The following is a 22,432-nucleotide window of genomic DNA, read 5'->3' as shown; positions in this document are numbered from 1 at the left end:
AGGAGGAACTTCTTTACTTTGAGGATGCCAGAGCCCTGGCACAGGCTGCCCAGGGAGGGGGGGAGTCTCCTTCTCTGGAGATATTCAAAACCCGCCTGGACACGACCCTGTGCAATGTGCTCTGGGTGACCCTGCTTTGGCAGGGGGTTGGACTAGATGATCTCCATAGGCCCCTTCCAACCCCAACCAGTCTGTGATTCTGTGAAATATATAAGTAGATGGCTAGTTTCTCACACATGTTACAGAAATAAGTCTTATTCTTCATGTCTGCTGCAGGCTCTGCATATACAACTATGCAACCCTCTCATTGACTTGCATGCTTTATGATAAAGACATGGTGTATTTAGAAACTGTAGATGAGAAACTTTTACATCTTCTTTTTCTTTACCAATAATACGTAAGCTTTCATTTAAAAATGAAGTGCTTTGCCCGTATTTAAAGGAACTGTTGCAAAACATGAACAAAAAGTAGGTATCACATCAGCTCTTAGATCCTAGGGGATTATTTCTGATAGTTGACCAAAAAATGGCTGTTGCCTCAAACATTTATTGTTATATTTTCACAGAATCAATCAGGTTGGAAGAGCCCTCTGGGATCATCGAGTCCAACCCTGACACCACCACGTCAACTAGACCAGGGCACTAAGTGCCATGTCCAGTCTTTTCTTAAACCCCTCCAGAGGTGGTGACTCCACCATCTCCCTGGGCAGCCCCTTCCAATGGCTAATGACCCTTGCTGAGAAGAAATTCTTCCTAATGTCCAACCTGACCCTCCCCTGGCCAAGCTTGAGGCTGTGTCCTCTTGTCCTATCGCTAGTTGCCTGGGAGAAGAGGCTGACTCCCACTCCACTACAACCTCCCTTCAGGTAGTTGTAGACTGCACTAAGGTCACCTCTGAGCCTCCTCTTCTCCAGGCTAAACACCCCCAGCTCCCTCAGCCGTTCCTCATAGGTTAGACCCTCCAGACCCTTCCCCAGCTTGGTCGCCCTCCTCTGGACTTGCTCCAGAGACTTATTTGCCTTAGTTGTAAAAAATTGGGATAGACGTGAGCATATTCTTGAAGTACAGCACTGAATTGAACCCAAAATGGGGAAGAAAGTTGTGTTACAGCATCCATTCTAATTACATAAAATTCATGTGCACAAATGAATCTCCTAATTACAGGTATGAAATAGTGAAAATGCACTGTGGGTAAGTCTCTTGCAATGTCAGTGGAAGTGGCATGGGGGTTATTTCCTTCATCTCTGAAACTATTGCGACTTCGTGTAGTAGTGTTCCTTGGTTTGTATCCTATTAGTAGCAGCAGTGTACTTGAGAAACTGCATAATCATTTTTCAGTATTTACCATGAAAATTAAAATCTATCTGTGCAATAAGATTTATATTGGGAGATTTCCACGTGTATTAAAATAAATTAACTTCTGTTGTAGTGAGCAAACGTTAAAATACAGTTTGACTGCTAAGTTAGTGACATCATCATCATCAGTAAACCAATGTCACGCGTGAACTGGAAATCTAGTGTAAGTATAGTGCAGGAACAAATCCTTACCATTGATTTGCATTTTAATTTCTGTATGTAAAGCGTTCCTTTCAGTCACCAAAATTGTTTAGATGATTGTATAGACTTATTCCTCCTACCCCTTTTTTATTTTTTTAAATAATATCCTGCATTTTCTACTTGACAGATACTCTTACTGCTGTTCATTTCACTAGCAATATACTTCCTACGCTGCCTTTTGCAGTTTAAAGGGTAGTTTGTCATATTTTCAACAAGGGTAAAAGCATATTGGTTGCAAACAGAAACTAATTGAGTAGGAGGAAGCCTGCAGATTATGAAAAAAATCTCAGCCCTGGTTTTCTTAGCTCTGATTGTGTACAAATGTGCCTCAAAGCTTTTTGTACCTTCACAAACCATAAAAAGGTAATTTAAAAAAAAAAATAGGATTAGTCACATTTTTTGGAGGTGTGAGATTTGCGAGCTACTAGGTTTTATACCTAGGTTTTGTACCTGGATTTATTTCTGTTCAGGATGCCAAGTACATCTGTGTTTGCTTTCTGATTGTCTGTCCAGCGATCCTACAAAAGGCTCGGGGACGGGTCCTGCTCTTGGGGCACAACAACCTCCCGCACCGCTACAGGCTGGGGGGAGAAGGGTCAGAAGGACGATCCAGGGAACTATAGACCTGTCAGCCTGACCTCAGTGCCAGGCAAGGTGATGGAACAGATCATCCTGAGTGCCATTACACGGCACATGCAGGACAATCGGGGCATCGGGGCCAGCCAACATGGATTCACGAAAGGCAGGTCCTGCTCGACCAACCTGGTCTCCTTCTATGACAAAGTGACCCGCTTAGTAGATGAGGGCAGGGCTGTGGATGTATCTGTCTAGACTTCAGTAAGCCATTCGACACTGTCTCCCACAGCATCCTCCTAGACAAACTGGCTGCCTGGGGCTTGGATGGGTTAAAAACTGGCTGGATGGCCGAGCCCAGAGAGTGGTGGTGAATGGGGCAAAGTCCAACTGGTGGCCGGTCACTAGCGGTGTTCCCCAGGGCTCAGTTCTGGGGCCGGTGCTGTTCAATATCTTTATAGATGATCTAGATGTAGGGATTGAGTACACCCTCAGTGAATGTGCAGGTGACACCAAGCTGGGTGGGAGTGTCGATCTGCTGGAGGGCAGGAAGGCCCTTCAGAGGGATTTGGACAGGTTGGATAGATGGGCCAAGACCAACGGCATGAGGTTCAACAAGAACAAGTGCCGGGTCTTACACTTGGGCCACAACAACCCCCTGCAGCGCTACAGGCTGGGGGAAGAGTGGTTAGAAAGAGCCCTGGGGGTGCTGATCGACAGCCGGCTGAACGTGAGCCAGCAGTGTGCCCAGGTGGCCAAGAAGGCCAACGGCATCCTGGCCTCTATTAGGAATAGTGTAGCCAGCCGGTCTGGGGAAGTGATCGTCCCTCTGTACTCGGCACTGGTGAGGCCGCACCTTGAATCCTGTGTCCAGTTCTGGGCCCCGCACTTCAAGAAAGATTGTTGAGGTGTGGGAGTGAGTCCAGAGGAGGGCGACCAAGCTGGTGAAGGGTCTGGAGGGTCTGACCTCCGAGGAACGGCTGAGGGAGCTGGGGGTGTTTAGCCTGGAGAAGAGGAGGCTCAGAGGTGACCTTATTGCAGTCTACAACTACCTGAAGGGAGGTTGTAGTGAAGTGGGAGTCAGCCTCTTCTCCTGGACAACTAGCGATAGGACAAGAGGACACAGCCTCAAGCTTGGCCAGGGGAGGTTCAGGTTGGACATTAGGAAGCATTTCTTTTCAGCAAGGGTCATTAGCCATTGGAAGGGGCTGCCCAGGGAGGTGGTGGAGTCACCATCTCTGGAGGTGTTTAAGAAAAGCCTGGCCATGGCCCTTAGTGCCATGGTCTAGTTGCCATGGTGGTGTCAGGGCAATGGTTGGACTTGATGATCCCAGAGGGCTCTTCCAACCTGTCTGATTCTGTGGTTCTGTGATTCTGTGCAGACATATGTTAACTGGCTATTTTTCTACATATTTCAGCTTCGAGAAATGAGGAAATACGTTTTTCGTCTTTTGAAACTTGTTTTCTAGAATTCAGAGGCTGACAGGTTGAGATTCCTCAGAAGATGTACAAAGTTGGCATGGGCTGTTTGCTTTGCTGTTCTAGTAAAGAGTAGATTTAAATAAATCTATTGAAGATTGTGAAGATTTGAGACTTTGTCTGCCCTTTTATTTTTCCTGGAAATTTGTAAAGTAATACAAGCCTCAAAATATTAAATGGGATTGGACAGATCCTACTTGTTTAACTTACTGTATTACAATGAAATGGGTTTTCATGTAGCTTGCAGAGTTTTAAAAGCTTGGCCCCCTTTTTTATTTTTTAAAATAGATTAATTTTTCTGGTACTGAAGTATAGAATCACAGAATCCTTTTGGTTGGAAAGGACCTTTAAGATCATTGAGTCCAACTGTTAACCCAGCACTGCCAAGGCCACCACTAACCCATGTCCCTCAGCACCACATCTACACGGCTTTTAAATCCCTCCAGGGATGGGGACTCCACCACTGCCCTGGGCAGCCTGTGCCAGTGCTTGACAACCCTTTTGGTGAAGACATTGTCCCTGATCTCCAATCTAAACCTCCCCATATCTCTACATAAAGCATTTTTGCTCTGCATCAGCAGTGCACGACTTCATATAGCAACAAAGGTCTTTTTGCAGGTGTAAAAATTGGGGAGGGGGGGACGACAGAGATCTTTATTTTTTGCAAGCGAAACTTACAGCTGCTACTACATGTGAGGGCTTCATCAACACTGCGGAATTAACTCCTGGCATTAACGCTCTTACTCTGGACATGGTCTCTATTCATTGCATCACCTTGCATTCCTGCAGTGTACTCTTAAGTCTTCTATCGCAGAGGAGTGTCGTGCGATTCTGTTCTTGCAGTAGGCTCCAGAGAGAAATAAAAAGGTTTGACTGCAAGGAGAAATCATGCTACTTATCTGTTTTGATGTGTGGAGACTGCTTTGTAAAACCTAGAGTAAAGATGAACTTTTCAGTTCCTTCTCTTTCAGCCTTTTGTTTCTCTTGAGCTGGTTTTTTTTTTTGCTATGACTGATGGCAGTGGACAAACTGACAAAGCGAAACCCTTTTTGATTGCCCATGTGAACATCTGTGAAGGAAGAGACAATAACGGCAACAGCCATCATGATAGATAAAGCGTAAATTTTATGACCATATTTTTTTCTAAATTTCAGTAAAAACCCATATTATCTTCTTGCTCCTCTCTCTAATACACAGAATCACACAGAATCACAGAATCTATCAGGTTGGAAGAGACCTCCGGGCTCATCGAGTCCAACCATTGCCTTGACACCACCATGGCAACTAGACCGTGGCACTTAGTGCCATGTCCAGTCTTTTCTTAAACCCCTCCAGAGATGGTGACTCCACCACCTCCCTGGGCAGCCCCTTCCAGTGTCTAATGACCCTTGCTGAGAAGAAATGCTTCCTAATGTCCAACCTGAACCTCCCCTGGCGGTGAAAAGCGTTTGGATCAGTTGCTATTATCCTTCTGCGCTCGATCTCCTTTCTATTTAGGCTGTCTCCACTGATGCCTCTGCTCCAGGTCATGGTTAAAAGTACATATCTTCTACAGTTGTACTGACGTATTTGGCTACCTGCATTTTCAGAAATCATCCCTATGTGATGTGCAGTGACCACTCAGTCGTCGTAGCTCTCAATTTTGTGTTGTCACTGGTGATCACTGGAACTGAGCTGCGTGAAAATGAGCATGTCATTCTGTGGGGTGAAGTGAGTGGTTGGATCTGTTGGGGCTGATGTTTGAGGACCACATCACGATGTGTAGCATGGCAAGACCTTCCTAACTCACCATTCCCATCAGAGGTAGCTGGTGTCCTCTGTGTATGAGCCAGATCGTATGTTCCTGGTATGAAGTACAACCTATGTGTTGTGGCTGTTGGAGAGATTATGTGTCAAGGAGGCCACACAAAATAGGGACAGGGAACCCGGCAGGTCTTTATGCTGCGGTCAAGATGTTTCAGCATACAGGAAAGGTGATGGAATCAAAATACCAGAAGCAAGATGTGTCGATCGTCAAATCAGTAGAATTATTGCCGAAGTACAAGGCAGTATTTCTGCCTCCTGGCGAGCTGTTCTTGTAGGTGCTTTACTATAGATGTTACAGCTCACAGCCCTCCACTGCTAGTATTATTGCATGAAAATTTGCCACATGCTGGTTTTGGCAGCCATGTGCTGCCTGTCTCTGCTCTAAATGAAAGGTCTGGAGGGTCTGACCTATGAGGAACGGCTGAGGGAGCTGGGGTTGTTTAGCCTGGAGAAGAGGAGGCTCAGAGGTGACCTTAGTGCAGTCTACAACTACCTGAAGGGAGGTTGTAGCGCAGTGGGAGTCGGCCTCTTCTCCCAGGCAACTAGCTACAGGACAAGAGGACACAGCCTCAAGCTTGGCCAGGGGAGGTTCAGGTTGGACATTAGGAAGCATTTCTTCTCAGCAAGGGTCATTAGCCATTGGAAGGGGCTGCCCAGGGAGGTGGTGGAGTCACCATCTCTGGAGGTGTTTAAGAGAAGACTGGACATGGCACTTAGTGCCATGGTCTAGTTGCCATGGTGGTGTCAGGGCAACGGTTGGACTCGATGATCCCAGAGGGCTCTTCCAACCTGATTGATTCTGTGATTATTTAATATTATTTTTCTGGGAGAACTGTCTCTCTGCCGAAGAAAATGGGTGCTCTGATTTGCCAAACGGTAAACTAAAATAAATATAATTCGTGCAGCATTATTGTATGTAATACTCGATTGATTTTGGGCTTTTTCTATCTCAACTTTTTCTATATTTTACTTCTCCAAGTTTTTTTTTAAGCAAACTGCACTGCTGGCTGTCTCTACACTCAAAATTATGCTGTCACTGATTCTGTAAACACAACAGAAAACCACTTTTATATTAAATTCCTTTCACTGCATAAATGGTCAATGGAACTGGTAACCAAGTTACTAAAGAATCAAAAGCAGAGTGGCTTTTAATTAAATATCACTTGGCAAGGTCCCCAGAAATTTCACTGGAGAATGAAAAACAAAATTAAGAACTGCCATAGCTGCCTTTCAGAGTGTCTGGAAGATATATGTGCTTGTACGTACTGATCCACTACCAGATCCTAATAAAAATACAAATACACAGAGCAGCTACCATGTCAAGATGACCTTGTCTGTGTATTTTTCATCATCTCCGTACCGGTTGTGATCAAGTTTCACATCTTAGCAAAAGAATGGGATACAAAAATAAATGAAGAACAATCATGCATGGTTTTGGGATATTGTTTAAAGGTGAGAAGCAATTTAGTCCCGTTAATTACTCCTCATTTACATCAATATCACATGATACCAGATCATTTTTTAATCATCCCGGCTTGCATGTAGACTCATTAAATCTCAATTTTTCTCCTTAGCAAGGGTCATTAGCCATTGGAAGGGGCTGCCCAGGGAGGTGGTGGAGTCACCATCTCTGGAGGTGTTTAAGAAAAGCCTGGACATGGCACTTAGTGCCCTGGTCTAGTTGCCATGGTGGTGTCAGGGCAATGGTTGGACTTGATGATCCCAGAGGTCTCTTCCAACCTGATTGATTCTGTGATTCTGTAAATCATTCATATGCTGCTGCTAAGGTTGGGTTATGTTTGTATTTAGGTGGTGGTGGTGGTTGTTACAGTCTTTATTTCTACGATGCTTGATTTCTCTGAAGGCTTTTCCATAGCTGATGCAGTTTTTGGTCATCCCAGGGTTTTCTTGCCCACACATTGAATATCTCGGGGAGTGAGCAAATGGTTTCAGTGAATCCTCTTTTGCTATATTCGAGTGTACAGTGTTGTGATTTCAGTCCCGTCTTAGGTAGATCTTCCCTGCCTTTAAGCATCACTATATTTGCTTTTAATTTCCAAATCTGCCCTTTCGTCCTTCTTTCTCAAACAAATTAGATTCGAATTTGGAAAACACTGAGCTATCATCTTTCTCAGTGATCACTTTTTCATATTTCACATATGTTTTGATTCATTTTTGCCTCTTTATTATTGCCAGAATGTCTTTCTCAGTCATCGAAGTACTTATATAGCAACTGAAATGACCTGAACAAAAACTTTCTTTCAATATTCATGGAAATATTTGATAGAGATCCTTGTGCTTTTCTTCTCCACACGAGTGTTTTTCTGTCCTTTCCTGGATTACAGTTGAGCTCCTTGTTTGTGAAGCTCTAAAGCGTCGTGCCCTTGTGTCTTAGCTTGCCTCGGGTTTTAGTTCACTTGATTATTTTCCCTTCAGTGATGCTGTTCTGTGCCCCTAAAACACTGCCGAGTTTCTGCAGCTGCCAGGTCACGACATACTCTGATTACCCTGGTTATTGGTGGGTTTATTCGTGTTGTAAGCGCTTCCAGGTAGGAAATCTGTTTCCATCTGTGTTTGTACAGCACTATGTAAATTTGCAACAATATATAAATGTTTCCTAATGACTCAGCCCTGTAGAAGTTAATTACATCAGAGCTGAGTTTGACGTCTTGTGTTCAGAAACACCCCGTTTATTTAGAGGAGTCAAAATGAAAAACGTGATGGAGAAAGGTTGGAGTGGAGAGATGAGACCAGACTGCAAATTTGAGGTTGTTCTTTTAAAATCTATTATCTAGCGACGCTGATTTCAATATGAATGCACTTTGCTTTGGTTCTGATTCTGTCTCGGAGCTTTTAAAACCAGATTTTGTTGGCTTTTCTTAGCAGAAGTTTGTTCTTGGTGCATTTGCTTAAAACTTTCGAAAGCCCATCTGCGTTCTCTGGTCTCTTTTGGGCTTCAAGCACTCATGTGAAGAGCATTTTCCTTTGCAGAAACCTTGAATTTTAGGCACACACTGGCCAGTGTGTAAAATACAGTACTGAATGAAGTTAGTTTTATTTCTCTAAGTGATCTATTTAATTTCCCTGCTTTATCTCAGTTTTAAAGCTTTAGTCACATCTTTGTCTCTGGGATTAGTTTGACTTGGCACACTCCAACGTCTCTGTCTCCCAGGAGTAGCTGATTATTTACAATGAGTTTATTTTCCCTCTTCTCTCTGTGCCTCGTAGCGGAGACTTTTCTCTGTGCAACTCCAAATAACACACAAAGAGCAAAAATATTTTAAGAATAAATAACTGAGTTACCTGTAACGACTGGAAACTCAGACATGACTCACCTTGTAACGAGTCCAAAACTGGTCTTTACCAGGACATCTTTGGTTTGCAGCAGAAACCTTTGAATAATGAATGAATGGTGGCACTATCTGTATAGCTGTGCAGAAATATTGGGCTAGAAGCCTACAGTGAAACAAGGAGTTGTCAAACATATGTTAATTATATGCTAAATTAATTATACGGTTTTTGTATGCCAAAAAAAGGGGGAAAAATGTGTTTTCGTTCCTCTCAGGTACGTGTAAAATGATGATGTGAATAAGAATCTCATTTGGATCTCATTTTCAAAAGAGAATTTGTTGTAATTTTTTATTAGCACTAACTTTTCTTTTTTTAATGCACTCTTACCTGTTAATTTTTTGAAAACATGATGTTGTTGAGAGTGCCTGTTAACTGTGTGTCACTGGGCTGGGTGGACATTAACTGGAGCAGGGGCACATCCTCCGCCATGTCCTGTGCCAGTCCCTGGCTGCGTAGCTCAACAAGTGTCTCTTCAGGCAAATGGATTTATCAAGTAATTGCAAAGGAGGAGAGAGGGGAGCATCTACGTGTGGGTCGCGTTATGGATGTATGGCCGGTGACGTGCCAGCGTGGTGGTGGAAGAAACACGATCTCGAGAGGGAGAACATCCACAGCACCGCAACAACCCACGTGACGTGATTTCTGGTCACAGTTGAGGGAATTTGGGGTGGAAAAAAGGTGATGGGGCAAAGAGTGTGGATTGGACTCTGTAACAGCAGGGTGGATCCAAGCACAAATACAGGCTGGGTGGAGAATGGATTGAGAGCAGCCCTGAGGAGAAGGACTTGGGGGTGATGGGTGACGAGAAGCTCACCATGAGCCGGCAACGTGCGCTGGCAGCCCAGAAAGCCAACGGTGTCCTGGGCTGCATCCCCAGCAGCGTGGCCAGCAGGGCGAGGGAGGGGATTCTGCCCCTCTGTGCCGCTCTCGTGAGACCCCCCCCCTGCAGTGCTGCGTCCAGCTCTGGGGCCCCAAGACAAGAAGGACACAGAGCTGTTGGAGCGAGTCCAGAGGAGGCCATGGAGATGCTCAGAGGGCTGGAGCCCCTCTGCTCTGGAGACAGGCTGAGAGAGCTGGGGCTATTCAGCCTGGAGAAGAGAAGGCTCCAGGGAGACCTTCTAGCAGCTTTCCAGTGCCTGAAGGGGCTACAGGAAAGCTGGAGAGGGACTTTTTACAAGGGCAAGTAGTGACAGGACAAGGGGGAAAGGTTTTAAACTGAAAGAGGGGAGATTGAGATGAGATGTTAGGAAGAAATTCTTGCCTGTGAGGGTGGTGAGACAGTGGCCCAGGTTGCCCAGAGAAGCTGTGGCTGCCCCCTCCCTGGCAGTGTTGAAGGCCAGGTTGGATGGGGCTTGGAGCAACCTGGTCTGGTGGAAGGTGTCCCTGCCCGTGGCAGGGGGTTGGAACTAGATGATCTTTAAGGTTCCTTCCAACCCAAACCAGTCTGTGATTCTATGATTTGTCCCCCCTTTAGTAAACAGTATTGTCTCTGTGAACCTGTTTTTATGTTCTAAATGCTTTTTGTCCCTATGTCAACATATTTTCTGTATAACTAGAAAAAAGACCAATAATAATGAATATATAAAATCTATTAAATGAAAGATGGAGTAGAACTTTTAGTAAAATCCAGTTACGTACAGTCATATAATTACAGCTGGTAGGGGTATTCTCATATCCAAAAATTTTTCTAGTATGCAGATATAACCCCCAAAGCAATAGAAAGCTGCCATGACCTCCAGGGGTGCTTTAATTAAAGTAGGAAATGTGTATTTTTTTAGCCATGCTTGCGCTTGCCTTTATAACTCTGTCTGAAATTCCTGATTATTTACGTGAGCAAGTGTATAGTTCAGTCTCAGAATAATCCCTGTCTTCTAAAGATTCAGTGAATTGCATGTGACAGTGAACAAGAATTGATAAGTCCGGAGGGAGTGTGCAGTAAATCAGGGGATGTTCCTAAGGCGGTTGAAGGCTTCCTCTCTCACAGAACTACCTCCAGAGCTGAAGTTAGTGCTGGCATCAGTGAAGCTAAGAGCACCCAAAAAAGTGTCAAGAACGAAGATCTACGATAAGCACAGATGGAAAGAGCCAGATACAGGAAAGAAAACAAAGCAGTTGGGGGGTGTGGAATTTTGTCTCTGGTGAAAGAAGAAATGAATGGTGAAGAGCTGTGGAACAGCATAAAAAATGAGATTAGAGGAATGGCTGATCGAGTTTTGTGTCACCAGGCCAGGACAAAGAAAGTGGGTAAAGAACGAGGAGCTGCTGAGCTGGAAAGTGTTAGAAGTTGCAGGAGGGGAGAAGGAAAAAAAAAGAGATTCAAGAGATTGACCAGCTCGTTGAAAATGGAAATAGAGAAATGAAGTAGAGAAATAGGTAAGAAGAGTGTGTGGAAAGAAACGTGAGTTGTATGACAAGATAAGAGAACTCTGAAGTGGAACATTTGAATCAAAGATGTCAGTGCTGAAAGACAAGTAGTAATTGAGAACAAGCCCAGTTGAAAGATATTTGGAAGATGTACAGAGCGCGCAGAAGCCAACAGGTAGGCTGGTCCTGGAGGAGCTTCCTACAAGAAAGAGGCAGAAAGAACAGTGGAGTTAATGGAAATGCAAAGTGCTTGATAGCTTGGGAAAGAAGTAAGAGTATAAATTCTAAGGAGCGTCAAAATAACTGGAGTAATCTAGACAGGCAGGAGGCATGATGAAGGCAGTGTACATGTGATGAACATAGGAGCAAGAGTCTTCATTCAACACTTTTAGTTGTAAATTCTGTTGAATGAGGAGAAGTAGCAATAATATCAGCGGTGTCAGGAGAATTTTATTAATGGCTTTAAAGCAATGGCAGAAACTGCCAAGAAATCCTTAGTGCAGTCTACAACTACCTGAAGGGAGGTTGTAGTGAAGTGGGGGTCGGCCTCTTCTCCCAGGCAACTAGCGATAGGACAAGAGGACACAGCCTGAAGCTTCGCCAGGGGAGGTTCAGGTTGGACATTAGGAAGCATTTCTTCTCAGCAAGGGTCATTAGCCATTGGAAGGGGCTGCCCAGGGAGGTGGTGGAGTCACCATCTCTGGAGGTGTTTAAGAAAAGCCTGGCCATGGCACTTAGTGCCATGGTCTAGTTGCCATGGTGGTGTGAGGGCAATTGTTGGACTCGATGATCCCAGAGGGCTCTTCCAACCTCATTGATTCTGTGTGATTCTGTGAAATTCTTGAAGATCAGCGTGAAGTCTTTCAGTTGTCAGGATCCAAATGGAGAAGAGGCAGCGATCAGAAATGGAAACAACCTTCCAGCAACCAGGAAAGCAAAGCTTTCGAAACCTGGCTGAAGGGTTAGGTGGTGTTGAGGGGAAGCAAAAAGCAGCATAAACCACTTACTTTTAAAAGTATAGCTTTTCAGAACTAAAAAAACTTCCTCTATAGGAGGCAGCTTTTATCTTTACTATTTCAAATTACAGGGCTGGAATAGGGTGGAAACCTGTGTCGCTTTACTTGAAGTAGAGGAGATACTGGTCTTTAAATTGCTAAATACTGATTATCCTTTACACTGCTCCTAGAAGTTATACTCAGCAAACTTTGAGGCTTGCTGTAACTGATTGCCGTGTCTTTTTTGGGGAATGAGGGAAGATTGTTGTTTTGGTTTTTTTTTTTCCATTTGAGCAAGGTTAACCAGACGGTTATTTCTTATTTTAGTCTCCTGATACCAGCTGTAGAAACCTGGTTCCTTTAGAATAGTAAGAGTAAAGAATAACAGCTAACTGATTATGATTATTGAATCAGGTATCACAGCTTGTGGTGGTTGTCCAGCTCACATAAAACCAGTTACTGGAGTAAATCTCAATGGGATGCAGCTGGCTTGGCCCTGGTCGTTGTGGTGGATGGGGAATCTACCCCCGACTGATGCAGCTGCTCCTGTGCCTGTTTGTGGCTGGAAGAGTTCAGCTGCGGAGCCGAATCACCAACCTGGGTAAAAATTAATGCTAATCACAGAATCAGTCAGGTTGGAAGAGACCTCTGGAATCATCGAGTCCAACCATTGCCCTGACACCACCATGGCAACTAGACCATGGCACTAAGTGCCTTGTCCAGTCTTTTCTTAAACACCTCCAGAGATGGTGACTCCACCACCTCCCTGGGCAGCCCCTTCCAATGGCTAATGACCCTTGCTGAGAAGAAATGCTTCCTAATGTCCAACCTGAACCTCCCCTGGTAAAGCTTGAGGCTGTGTCCTCTTGTCCTATTGCTGGTTGCCTGGGAGAAGAGGCCGACTCCCACTGAGCTACAACCTCCCTTCAGGTAGTTGTAGACTGCACTAAGGTCACCTCGGAGCCTCCTCTTCTCCAGGCTAAACACCCCCAGCTCCCTCAGCCGTTCCTCGTAGGTCAGACCCTCCAGACCCTTCCCCAGCTTGGTCGCCCTCCTCTGCACTCGCTTCAACACCTCAACATCTTTCTTGAAGTGCGGGGCCCAGAACTGGACACAGGATTCAAGGTGCGGCCTCACCAGTGCCGAGTACAGAGGGACAATCACTTCCCTAGACCTGCTGGCTACACTATTCCTAATAATAGGGCAGGTTGTTTATCTGTGACAACTTGTAGCCCGTTAATGCTGCTCTGCATCCGTTTAATACCTGGTGCTTTGTGGGAAGAGACAGTTGTGCCCTCATAATTAGTCATGCCGAACTTGTAATTAATAAAATTGCAGGCTGCTGGTTAGTTGCATCACGTTCGTTTGCCTACAGTCTTTTTTGTGTCCTGCTGAATCCTATCAGATACAGTTAGTATAGAAGCTGAATTATTTAGATGTGTGCTTAGGTGGGAAATGGGTGTTTGGGAGAGGTGAAAAGCATTTTCTGTAGAAACAGGTGGTTTAAGGCAAGGGTTTTGAAATACAAGAACCATTCTAGTACTTTTTAAAAATAAATTTTACATACCTTTAAGCTAGTCTGTATTGTGGTGAAAGGTGCTGTGGTTTAGTAAAACATGTTTAAATTAATAATCATTGAAGGACTGAAGTGAAGCAAATGCGTTAATGTAGATTTCACGTTTGTTTTTTAATTACTTGGTGATCAAGATGTGGAATTAGAAAGAAAAAAATCCTTCACTGGCATGAAATCTGGACAAAATTCAGGCTCCCAGATAACTAGGTGATGTGCTGCCCATTCTCCCGGGCAACTAGCGATAGGACAAGAGGACACAGCCTCAAGCTTCGCCAGAGGAGGTTCAGGTTGGACATTAGGAAGAATTTCTTTTCAGAAAGGGTCATTAGCCATTGGAAGGGGCTGCCCAGGGAGGTGGTGGAGTCACCATCTCTGGAGGGGTTTGAGAAAAGACTGGACATGGCCCTTAGTGCCATGGTCTAGTTGCCATGGTGGTGTCAGGGCAACGGTTGGACTCGATGATCCCAGAGGTCTCTTCCAACCTGGTTGATTCTGTGATTCTTACAAACCTTCTGCTCGTTGTAGTAAAGCATCCCGTGGCCCCACCGTTCACATGTAAGTGATGTATTACAACGGCAGGAAAGTTCCCATATTTAAAGTGCTTTGTCCCGTGGTAGAATACAAGGGAAAATGTCGAATAGCTGCGTATGAAGGATACATCTCCTGGGCTCTGAACTCCGTGCCTGACCCCTGCTATCCGCGCTCCGCTGGGGAAATCACGGTATGATCATTTCAAGCATTTCTCAGCGAGAGAAGGAGCAGATCAGCCTGGTAAGGGTGTGTGTTGCTATCTCCCGTCCACATTCCCTCCCTTCTTTCTCTCGGTTTGTTTTCCACATGAGTGGGAAACAATTGCTGCTTCCACATGGAGCCCTTCTCCCATTCCTGGGAAAATAGCAGGGAAGAGGGAACATTTGCATAATCGTCTTTAGGGCTATTGTGGGCGGGTTTTGGATGCCGGCACGGAGCTGCCGACTGGCCACCTGTCCAGAACAAATGAACTTAGCTTTTGTCTGACGTTATCTGCTTTGCCACAGTGTTATTTTTGTGTAATGAATAACTCGATTAAAATATTATAAACCCCCATCATTCAGTAAATGTTTGCATTGGGTTTAAATCCCCCCTTTCTGGAGCGGGGGGTGGGGGGGAGAATTTCCTCTTTCTGTCTTAGCACAACTATATTTTCAAGCAGCCTCTGACATAGTTTTATAACTGCCTTTGTGAAATTAGCCTCATGAATATTAATTAGGGGTGTGGGAAGAAAAAAAACCAACCCAAACCTCAAAATGATTTGCATTCATCTTGGTATAAATGATAAATTAAATGTTGTCTAATGTTTTCTAATGGTCCATTTCACCTGTGTAAAACAATTAATTAAACAGTTGAGTTCTTAGCGAGGGAAGGAGAGGAGGGTAGGCAGGGATGCTGCGGACACTACCCTGCCAGTGCTTCATCAGGAGAATTAAGCTTGTTCTCTGCACACATTTTTTTGACTTTGGTATGTATGGATGTTATTTCTTCATCTTTGGTACCCCTATGACTAAAGACGCTGTAAAAAACTTAATTTTAATTTCCACTTTTAAGGGGATAAATATACAGTGCGTTATTTCGTGGGGTTTTGGTGCTTTTTGTATTTGAAGTACCTGAAGGGGCTCCAGGAAAGCTGGAGAGGGACTTTTTACAAGGGCATGGAGTGATAGGATGAGGGGGAACGGTTTTAAACTGAAAGAGGGGAGATTGAGATGAGATCTTAGGAAGAAATTCTTGACTGTGAGGGTGGTGAGACCCTGTCCCAGGTTGCCCAGAGAAGCTGTGGCTGCCCCCTCCCTGGCAGTGTTCAAGGCCAGGTTGGATGGGGCTTGGAGCAACCTGGTCTGGTGGAAGGTGTCCCTGCCCGTGGCAGGGGGGGTGGAACTAGATGATCTTTAAGGTCCCTTCCAACCCAAACCAGTCTGTGATTCTATGATTTATAGCCAAGATGTAGGAAGGACAAACTCTTGGTGCCACATTTTATTGCACATCGACCTTTACACCGAGAACGTCTTGGTATACAAAGATTGAGTTTCGATTGCTGCGTTACAATAAAGGAAGACAAACCCATACTTATTTTGCCCATAAACTGTGTGTAAGTTACACCTGATAGTAAGATTGCCATATTGTTGGTTTTTAGTTGTATCTTTTACTGATGGATTCTTTTGTCCATATAGAAAAACAATGGCCAAATTTGGTTAAGTGATCATTAGTAAAGAATAAAGCCAGGCATGTTTTCTTCTTCCCTTGCCTTTTTTCCTTTCCAGTAGCAGTTAAAGGTAAGAGATGCATTGAGCCAATAGAACATTATTATTTTAACTCTCTTTTTGAGCCCTTATTCAATCCTCTGCAGCATTCGTGGCATTTATGATTGCTGTTTGGTGGTGGTAGTTTACAACTACCTGAAGGGAGGTTGTAGCAGAATGGGAGTCGGCCTCTTCTCCCAGGCAACCAGCGATAGGACAAGAGGACACAGCCTCAAGCTTTGCCAGGGGAGGTTCAGGTTGGACATTAGGAAGCATTTCTTCTCAGCAAGGGTCATTAGCCATTGGAAGGGGCTGCCCAGGGAGGTGGTGGAGTCACCATCTCTGGAGATGTTTAAGAAAAGCCTGGCCATGGCCCTTAGTGCCCTGGTCTAGTTGACATGGTGGTGTCAGGGCAATGGTTGGACCCGATGATCCCAGAGGTCTCTTCCAACCTGATTGATTCTGTGATTCTGTGTGTGATTCTGTGGTAGATAAGTGGCCGGGAGATTTCTGTCAATCATCAACCACTCTTGCAATTACATTCTTGAGACGAGACGTACACCACGTACATTTTACTACCTTCTTTCGCTGCTATCTTCTTCCTGATACACGTTTACCACCATTGAGTGTGTACAGAGCTGCTGCTGCTCTTTTATTTCCCTTAGTTAGCAATCATTTGGTAACACTTCTAACGGACGTTGCACATTAGTATTTACAGATTACTTCTATGTCGGTAGTATCAGCTGTGCAGGTGTGTGAATTATTGTGGACTTTGGTATGAAAACTGCAGGGAGAGACTGGCTGCTCTGTCCCTCGAGTACCTGTTGGTCAGTAGTGCTGGTTTGAAGAAAGCCAAGTATTTCTGCCAGGTTTCATGTCTCTTTTTCTGAGAGAAAACACTCAAATCAATGAATTTCTTTTCGCTATAATGAAAAATAATTTAATTACAATGAAAGGTGGTAGGCGGAAAAGAATTAATATTTAACATCTGTAAATTAAGACAAGAAGTTTCAAGCCAATACTTACCTACTGAGGAGGCTCAGAGGTGACCTTATTGCAGTCTACAACTACCTGAAGGGAGGTTGTAGTGAAGTGGGAGTCGGCCTCTTCTCCCGGGCACCTAGCGATAGGACAAGAGGACACAGCCTCAGACTTTGCCAGGGGAGGTTCAGGTTGGACATTAGGAAGCATTTCTTCTCAGCAAGGGTCATTAGCCATTGGAAGGGGCTGCCCAGGGAGGTGGTGGAGTCACCATCTCTGGAGGGGTTTAAGAAAAGACTGGACATGGCCCTTAGTGCCCTGGTCTAGTTGCCATGGTGGTGTCAGGGCAACGGTTGGACTCGATGATCCCAGAGGGCTCTTCCAACCTGATTGATTCTGTGATTCTGTGATACTTCGGCAGTTAACATTTTCACAAATCTCTTGATTTTGTGTGTGTGTCTGATTTATTTATGAACTTTAGAAAATTATGAATGCTCTTACTTAGAGCAGTAAAAAAAGAGCTGTTTTGTTTGATTTGCAAACCATGCTCTAGTTTGTAAACCCTGAGTCATTAAATATGTGTTTTCTCTGCCTGAAACGTGGTGTTTAAAACCCAACAAACGAGTGAATTGGAAAATCTGTGCGTGTTGATGAATTGGATGTAGGTTTTTTTTCTCTCTGACCAAAGACCTGAACGTTCCCTAATTCTTGGTTGGAGTTTCTGCTTTACAGCCGTGGTTCAGAGCAGTGTTTATAGGAGCAGTTCTCCATATATGACTTAATCTGGGGGCTTTAAAATCTGACTGTTCGCTGTAATCCAATTCCTTTCTCTATTACTTATTGATGAGGTTTCCTAGATTTTCCAGTTGTCAGCTTGCTGATGTAGCTTCGAGATTTAGGATGTTACGTGGCTATGGGAATCCTACTCTTTGTTTTCTTATTAGGAGCCTGACCTCTGGTACCTCATTTTAACATCAGAGCCGACTCTTGTGAATAATGGTCTGTGTTGAAAGTGCATCCAGCTGGAATTGCCTCTTGGGATGTGGGGGTAGGGGGGACCAGAGTCTTTGGATGCCATCATGAAGCAATTAGACAGGCTACTTAATAATTTATAGCTCGCTGTCTTAAGGGTTGTAAGCATTTTGACTGAGGAGGGTTTTGTTTAACCTTTCAGTGCTTTCTATGAGGCCTATATTTAGGTTAGAAATGATTTTTCCTTTGAAGAACAGGGGAGAATACAGAACCCAGATGACTTTGTCATCTATTAATTAATGCTTTGTGTTCCTACCTAAACAGTTTGCTCAGATCTCTCAGAGCTAGAGTGTATTGTGAAGCAGAACATGAACATAATATTTTTTTACAAATCTTGTCAGATACTTGTGTTAAATTCTTTTCAGTTGCATTTGCTTGTAGCTTGGTGGCTTTTTTAAATTCTATAATATTAAATATATTAAAGTAGGAAAAAAATTAATACTGGGGAAGGGAGGAGAGCAATTGCGTATCTCTAGATCATCATTTCAGTCCACGTGGTGTTTACATGAGTGATTGTTCTTAGGAATTACGTGGACACCTTATAGCGAAATAATTTCTAGTGGTTTAATATTTAACAAAAAAATACTGAGATGCCCAACTTTTGCTGCCTCAAAGAAAGAAAAGTGCACGTGGGTTTTCAGGTGCAGGAGAAGGAAGTGCTGTGAGACCAAGTGGTCTGAAGATGTGCAAAGACAAAGGAGAACCAGAAATCCAGTCCAGAGCCCCTCGTACAAAATACTGTCTGTAAACACTGTCTTCATTTTCATAAATAAGAGAGTTTTTGTAAGTTTTTTTCATTGCTATAAATGTTATAAAATTAAAAAGTTACAAGCGATTTCTGATGATAATCTCTCAGCATTTGTCTAGAGAGGAAATATTTCTAAAACTTGTTGCTCATGTTCTTGGACGTGACTCTTCCATCTCATAGAATCATCGAATCACAGACTGGTTTGGGTTGGAAGGGACCTTAAAGCCCATCTAGTTCCAACCCCCTGCCACGGGCAGGGACACCTTCCACCAAGCCAGGTTGCTCCAAGCCCCATCCAACCTGGCCTTGAACACTGCCAGGGAGGGGGCAGCCACAGCTTCTCTGGGCAACCTGGGCCAGTGTCTCACCACCCTCACAGGCAAGAATTTCTTCCTCAGATCTCATCTCAATCTCCCCTCTTTCAGTTTAAAACCATTCCCCCTCGGCCTGTCACTCCATGCCCTTGTAAAAAGCCCCTCTCCAGCTTTCCTGTAGCCCCTTCAGGTACTGGAAGGCTGCTAGAAGGTCTCCCCAGAGCCTTCTCTTCTCCAGGCTGAATAGCCCCAACTCTCTCAGCCTGTCTCCAGAGCAGAGGGGCTCCAGCCCTCTGATCTCCAGTCGATGAGCAGCTGCTTTGCTCAGTTCAAACAGCTCTGCTGTTATTCCAACACTGAAACTCTACAGACATTAGGAGACATTTTGATGACCATATTCAATAGTTGTTTCTTTGGCTTATTCCAGTTGTTGTAAGGATATTATTCAAGTTGTAGGCCTGTTATTTTCTTTCATATTGTTTTGAATTAAATTCTGAACAGCTGCATGGTTTCCAGGATTATAGCGTGGATTCCCTTTTCCTTACTTTATTCTGTCTGTTCCCTTTTTGCAATCAAACTCATCTCTTTTTTTCCAAGGACTCTGCATTTTGGGGGAGCTGGTCTCCATTGCACAGTGTCTCTTGCAATATCAGTGTTAAATTTTGTTGCTTTTTCCTAAAAACTTTCAACCTTCACATTTTAATTCTACCGGAGCTTCCTTCTCCCCAGTGTAAGTGTGCTTAGTAGTGCTCCTTGGATAATATTATTTCTATTTTAAGGATTGGAGTATTTCCATTTGAGTTGTGGTGTTTTGCTCTGAAGGTTCTGAGATCAGAAAAAGTTTCTTCATGGAAGGGTTGTCGAGCATTGGAACAGGCTGCCCAGGGCAGTGGTGGAGTCCCCATCCCTGGAGGGATTTAAAAGCCGTGTAGATGTGGTGCTGAGGGCCATGGGTTAGTGGTGGCCTTGGCAGTGCTGGGTTAATGGTTGGACTGGATGATCTTAAAGGTCCTTTTCAAGCAAAACCATTCTGTGATTCTATGATTCTAAATGCAAATTTTCATGTGAGAAGCACTACCTTTGATGTATTGGTAGTCGTAGAATGACTTTGCTGGATGTAATGCTGATGTTCGTCGTTGTATGTACGGATAACTTAAAAGTCAACTCTAGATAAAGAAATAGCGGAGCTCGTGGTCACGCTACTGTGCTGTAACCTGGTCCTGTGCATCAGCCAAGCCTGGGTTACTCTTGGTGTGCTCTTGGCCGGCACCATCGACTGCTGTGAGTGTTCAGCACAGCGTTGTCTTTTAAGAAAGCAGAGTGGTTGAAGCAGTTACCATTAACAGGGGAGTGTTAACATTCGGGAGTGTCGATGTGCTGGAGGGCAGGAAGGCTCTGCAGAGGGGTCTGGACAGGCTGGATCGATGGGCCGAGGCCACTGTGTGAGGGTCAACAAGGCCAAGTGTCGGGTCCTGCACTTGGGGCACAACAACCCCCCGCAGCGCTGCAGGCTGGGGGAGAGTGGCTGGAAAGTGCCTGGGGGAAAAGGACCTGGGGGTGTTGGTCGATGGCGGCTGAATATGAGGCAGCAGTGTGGCCAGGTGGCCAAGAAGGCCACCAGCCTCCTGGCTTGTATCAGCACTAGTGTGGCCAGCAGGACTAGGGCAGTCCCCCTGTACTCAGCACTGGTGAGGCCACACCTCGAATCCTGTGTTCAGTTTTGGGCCCCTCGTTACAAGAAAGACCTTGAGGTGCTGGAGCGAGTCCAGAGAAGGGCAACAAAGGTGGTGAAGGGTCTGGAGAACAAGTGTGATGAGGAGCGGCTGAGGGACCTGGGGGTGTTTAGTGTGGAGAAAAGGAGGCTGAGGGGAGACCTTCTCACTCTCTACAACTGCCTGAAAGGAGGGTGTAGCGAGGGGGGGGTTGGTCTCTTCTCCCAGGTAACAAGCGCTAGGACAAGAGGAAATGACCTCAAGTTGTGCCAGGGGAGGTTTAGATTGGGTCTCAGGAACAATTTCTTCCCCGAAAGGGTTGTCAAGCACTGGAACAGGCTGCCCAGGGCAGTGGTGCAGTCCCCATCCCTGGAGGGCTTTAAAAGCCGTGTAGATGCGGTGCTGAGGGACATGGGTTAGTGGTGGCCTTGGCAGTGCTGGGTTAACGGTTGGACTTGGTGATCTTCAGGTTCCTTTCCAACCAAAAGGGTTCTGTGATTCTGTGAACATCAAGCCATTAGAAGAATAAAATATTCAGCCGTGGTGCTTAGTGTAGGAAAGCTACAGCTTCACAGAGCTCAGCTCCAGCTGCCCAAGGCAGTGTAGCTGTGTTTGCCCTCAAGCAACGACTTTTTTTGACACGCCTGCTGGATCAACGATGATGTTTGACTCTGCGCTGAATGAATCCGGTCTTGTATTTCACTGGTGAGACCGTACACACAGTTACTGCTTTTTATTTGATGCACAGTAATCTTAATTTTATGGCTGTTTCATCATGATTAGATCCTGCATTTCTACTGAAATCTTTTCTTAGCAGTGAGGGCGCAGTACTGAAGGGGTCAGCCACTTCTCTTGGCCACGTCTTTGCACATGAGTTTTCCTTCCCCCGCCAGCTCATCTGCATCATCTTTAACAGGAACAAGTTGTGGTTTTCTAAGCAGGCTTGCGCAAGGCTATTCCTATTGGAATAAAGTTCTAGTAGTTGCTAATATTCATTCCTGGAAGGTAGTTGCTAATACTTATTCCTGGAAGTTGCAGATTTTTTTTTTTTATCCTTCTACCTTTTTAGATACAAGGATAAAAATAGTACCTACTCATCTTTGCAAAGTGGGAGTTGCTGCTAAGTACAAAAAAGTAATTACTCATCAAGACTTTGAGTACATAATAGCTGAACATATTGCAATATGAAGTAGTGCAGCTTCCCGTAACTGCTGTGTAATCTCAGATGAATTTAAGGCGCTGATGTGCTGAGATCAGTGTTGTGTTGACTAATCTTGTCTCATTCCCTCCTGTGCTCAATTCGTTTGTTTTAGATTAATCTTTGTATATAATTTTTGTCTTAAACTTCACAGAATCACAGAAAGAATCAGGTTGGAAGAGCCCTCTGGGATCATCGAGTCCAACCATTGCCCTGACACCACCACGTCAACTAGACCATGGCACTAAGTGCCATGTCCAGTCTTTTCTTAAACACCTCCAGAGATGGTGACTCCACCACCTCCCTGGGCAGCCCCTTCCAATGTCTAATGACTCTTGCTGAGAAGAAATGCTTCCTAATGTCCAACCTGAACCTCCCCTACAGTCTCTAGTTTTCTGCTCTGACATTATAGAGTTCTGACCCATTCAGAGGGTAGTGGTGCTCCCAGACACCACAGTAACCCATGGGGAAGCA

At 44.7% G+C, this 22,432-nt stretch overlaps 1 protein-coding gene across 3 annotated transcripts in view; it reads left to right on the top strand.

Annotated features, from left to right (window-relative positions):
- Positions 1 to 22,432, top strand: part of FCHSD2 (FCH and double SH3 domains 2) — a 213,055-nt gene that overhangs the window by 60,748 nt on the left and 129,875 nt on the right. Inside the window, exon 1 of one of the 3 annotated variants that reach the window (XM_068420889.1) lies at positions 14,416 to 14,468. The exons of the other annotated variants lie outside the window; for them this stretch is intronic. Within the exon in view, the coding sequence (XP_068276990.1) occupies positions 14,421 to 14,468 (48 nt within the window). The 5' untranslated portion in view covers positions 14,416 to 14,420. Of the gene's footprint in view, positions 1 to 14,415; positions 14,469 to 22,432 lie in introns of those variants that run through there. 3 annotated transcript variants of the gene reach the window in all.

Source organism: Nyctibius grandis, chromosome 2 (assembly GCF_013368605.1).
Source record: "Nyctibius grandis isolate bNycGra1 chromosome 2, bNycGra1.pri, whole genome shotgun sequence".
Lineage (NCBI taxonomy): Eukaryota > Metazoa > Chordata > Aves > Nyctibiiformes > Nyctibiidae > Nyctibius > Nyctibius grandis.
The sequence above is the reverse complement of the archived record's forward strand: the minus strand, read 5'-3'. Positions and strand labels throughout refer to the sequence as shown.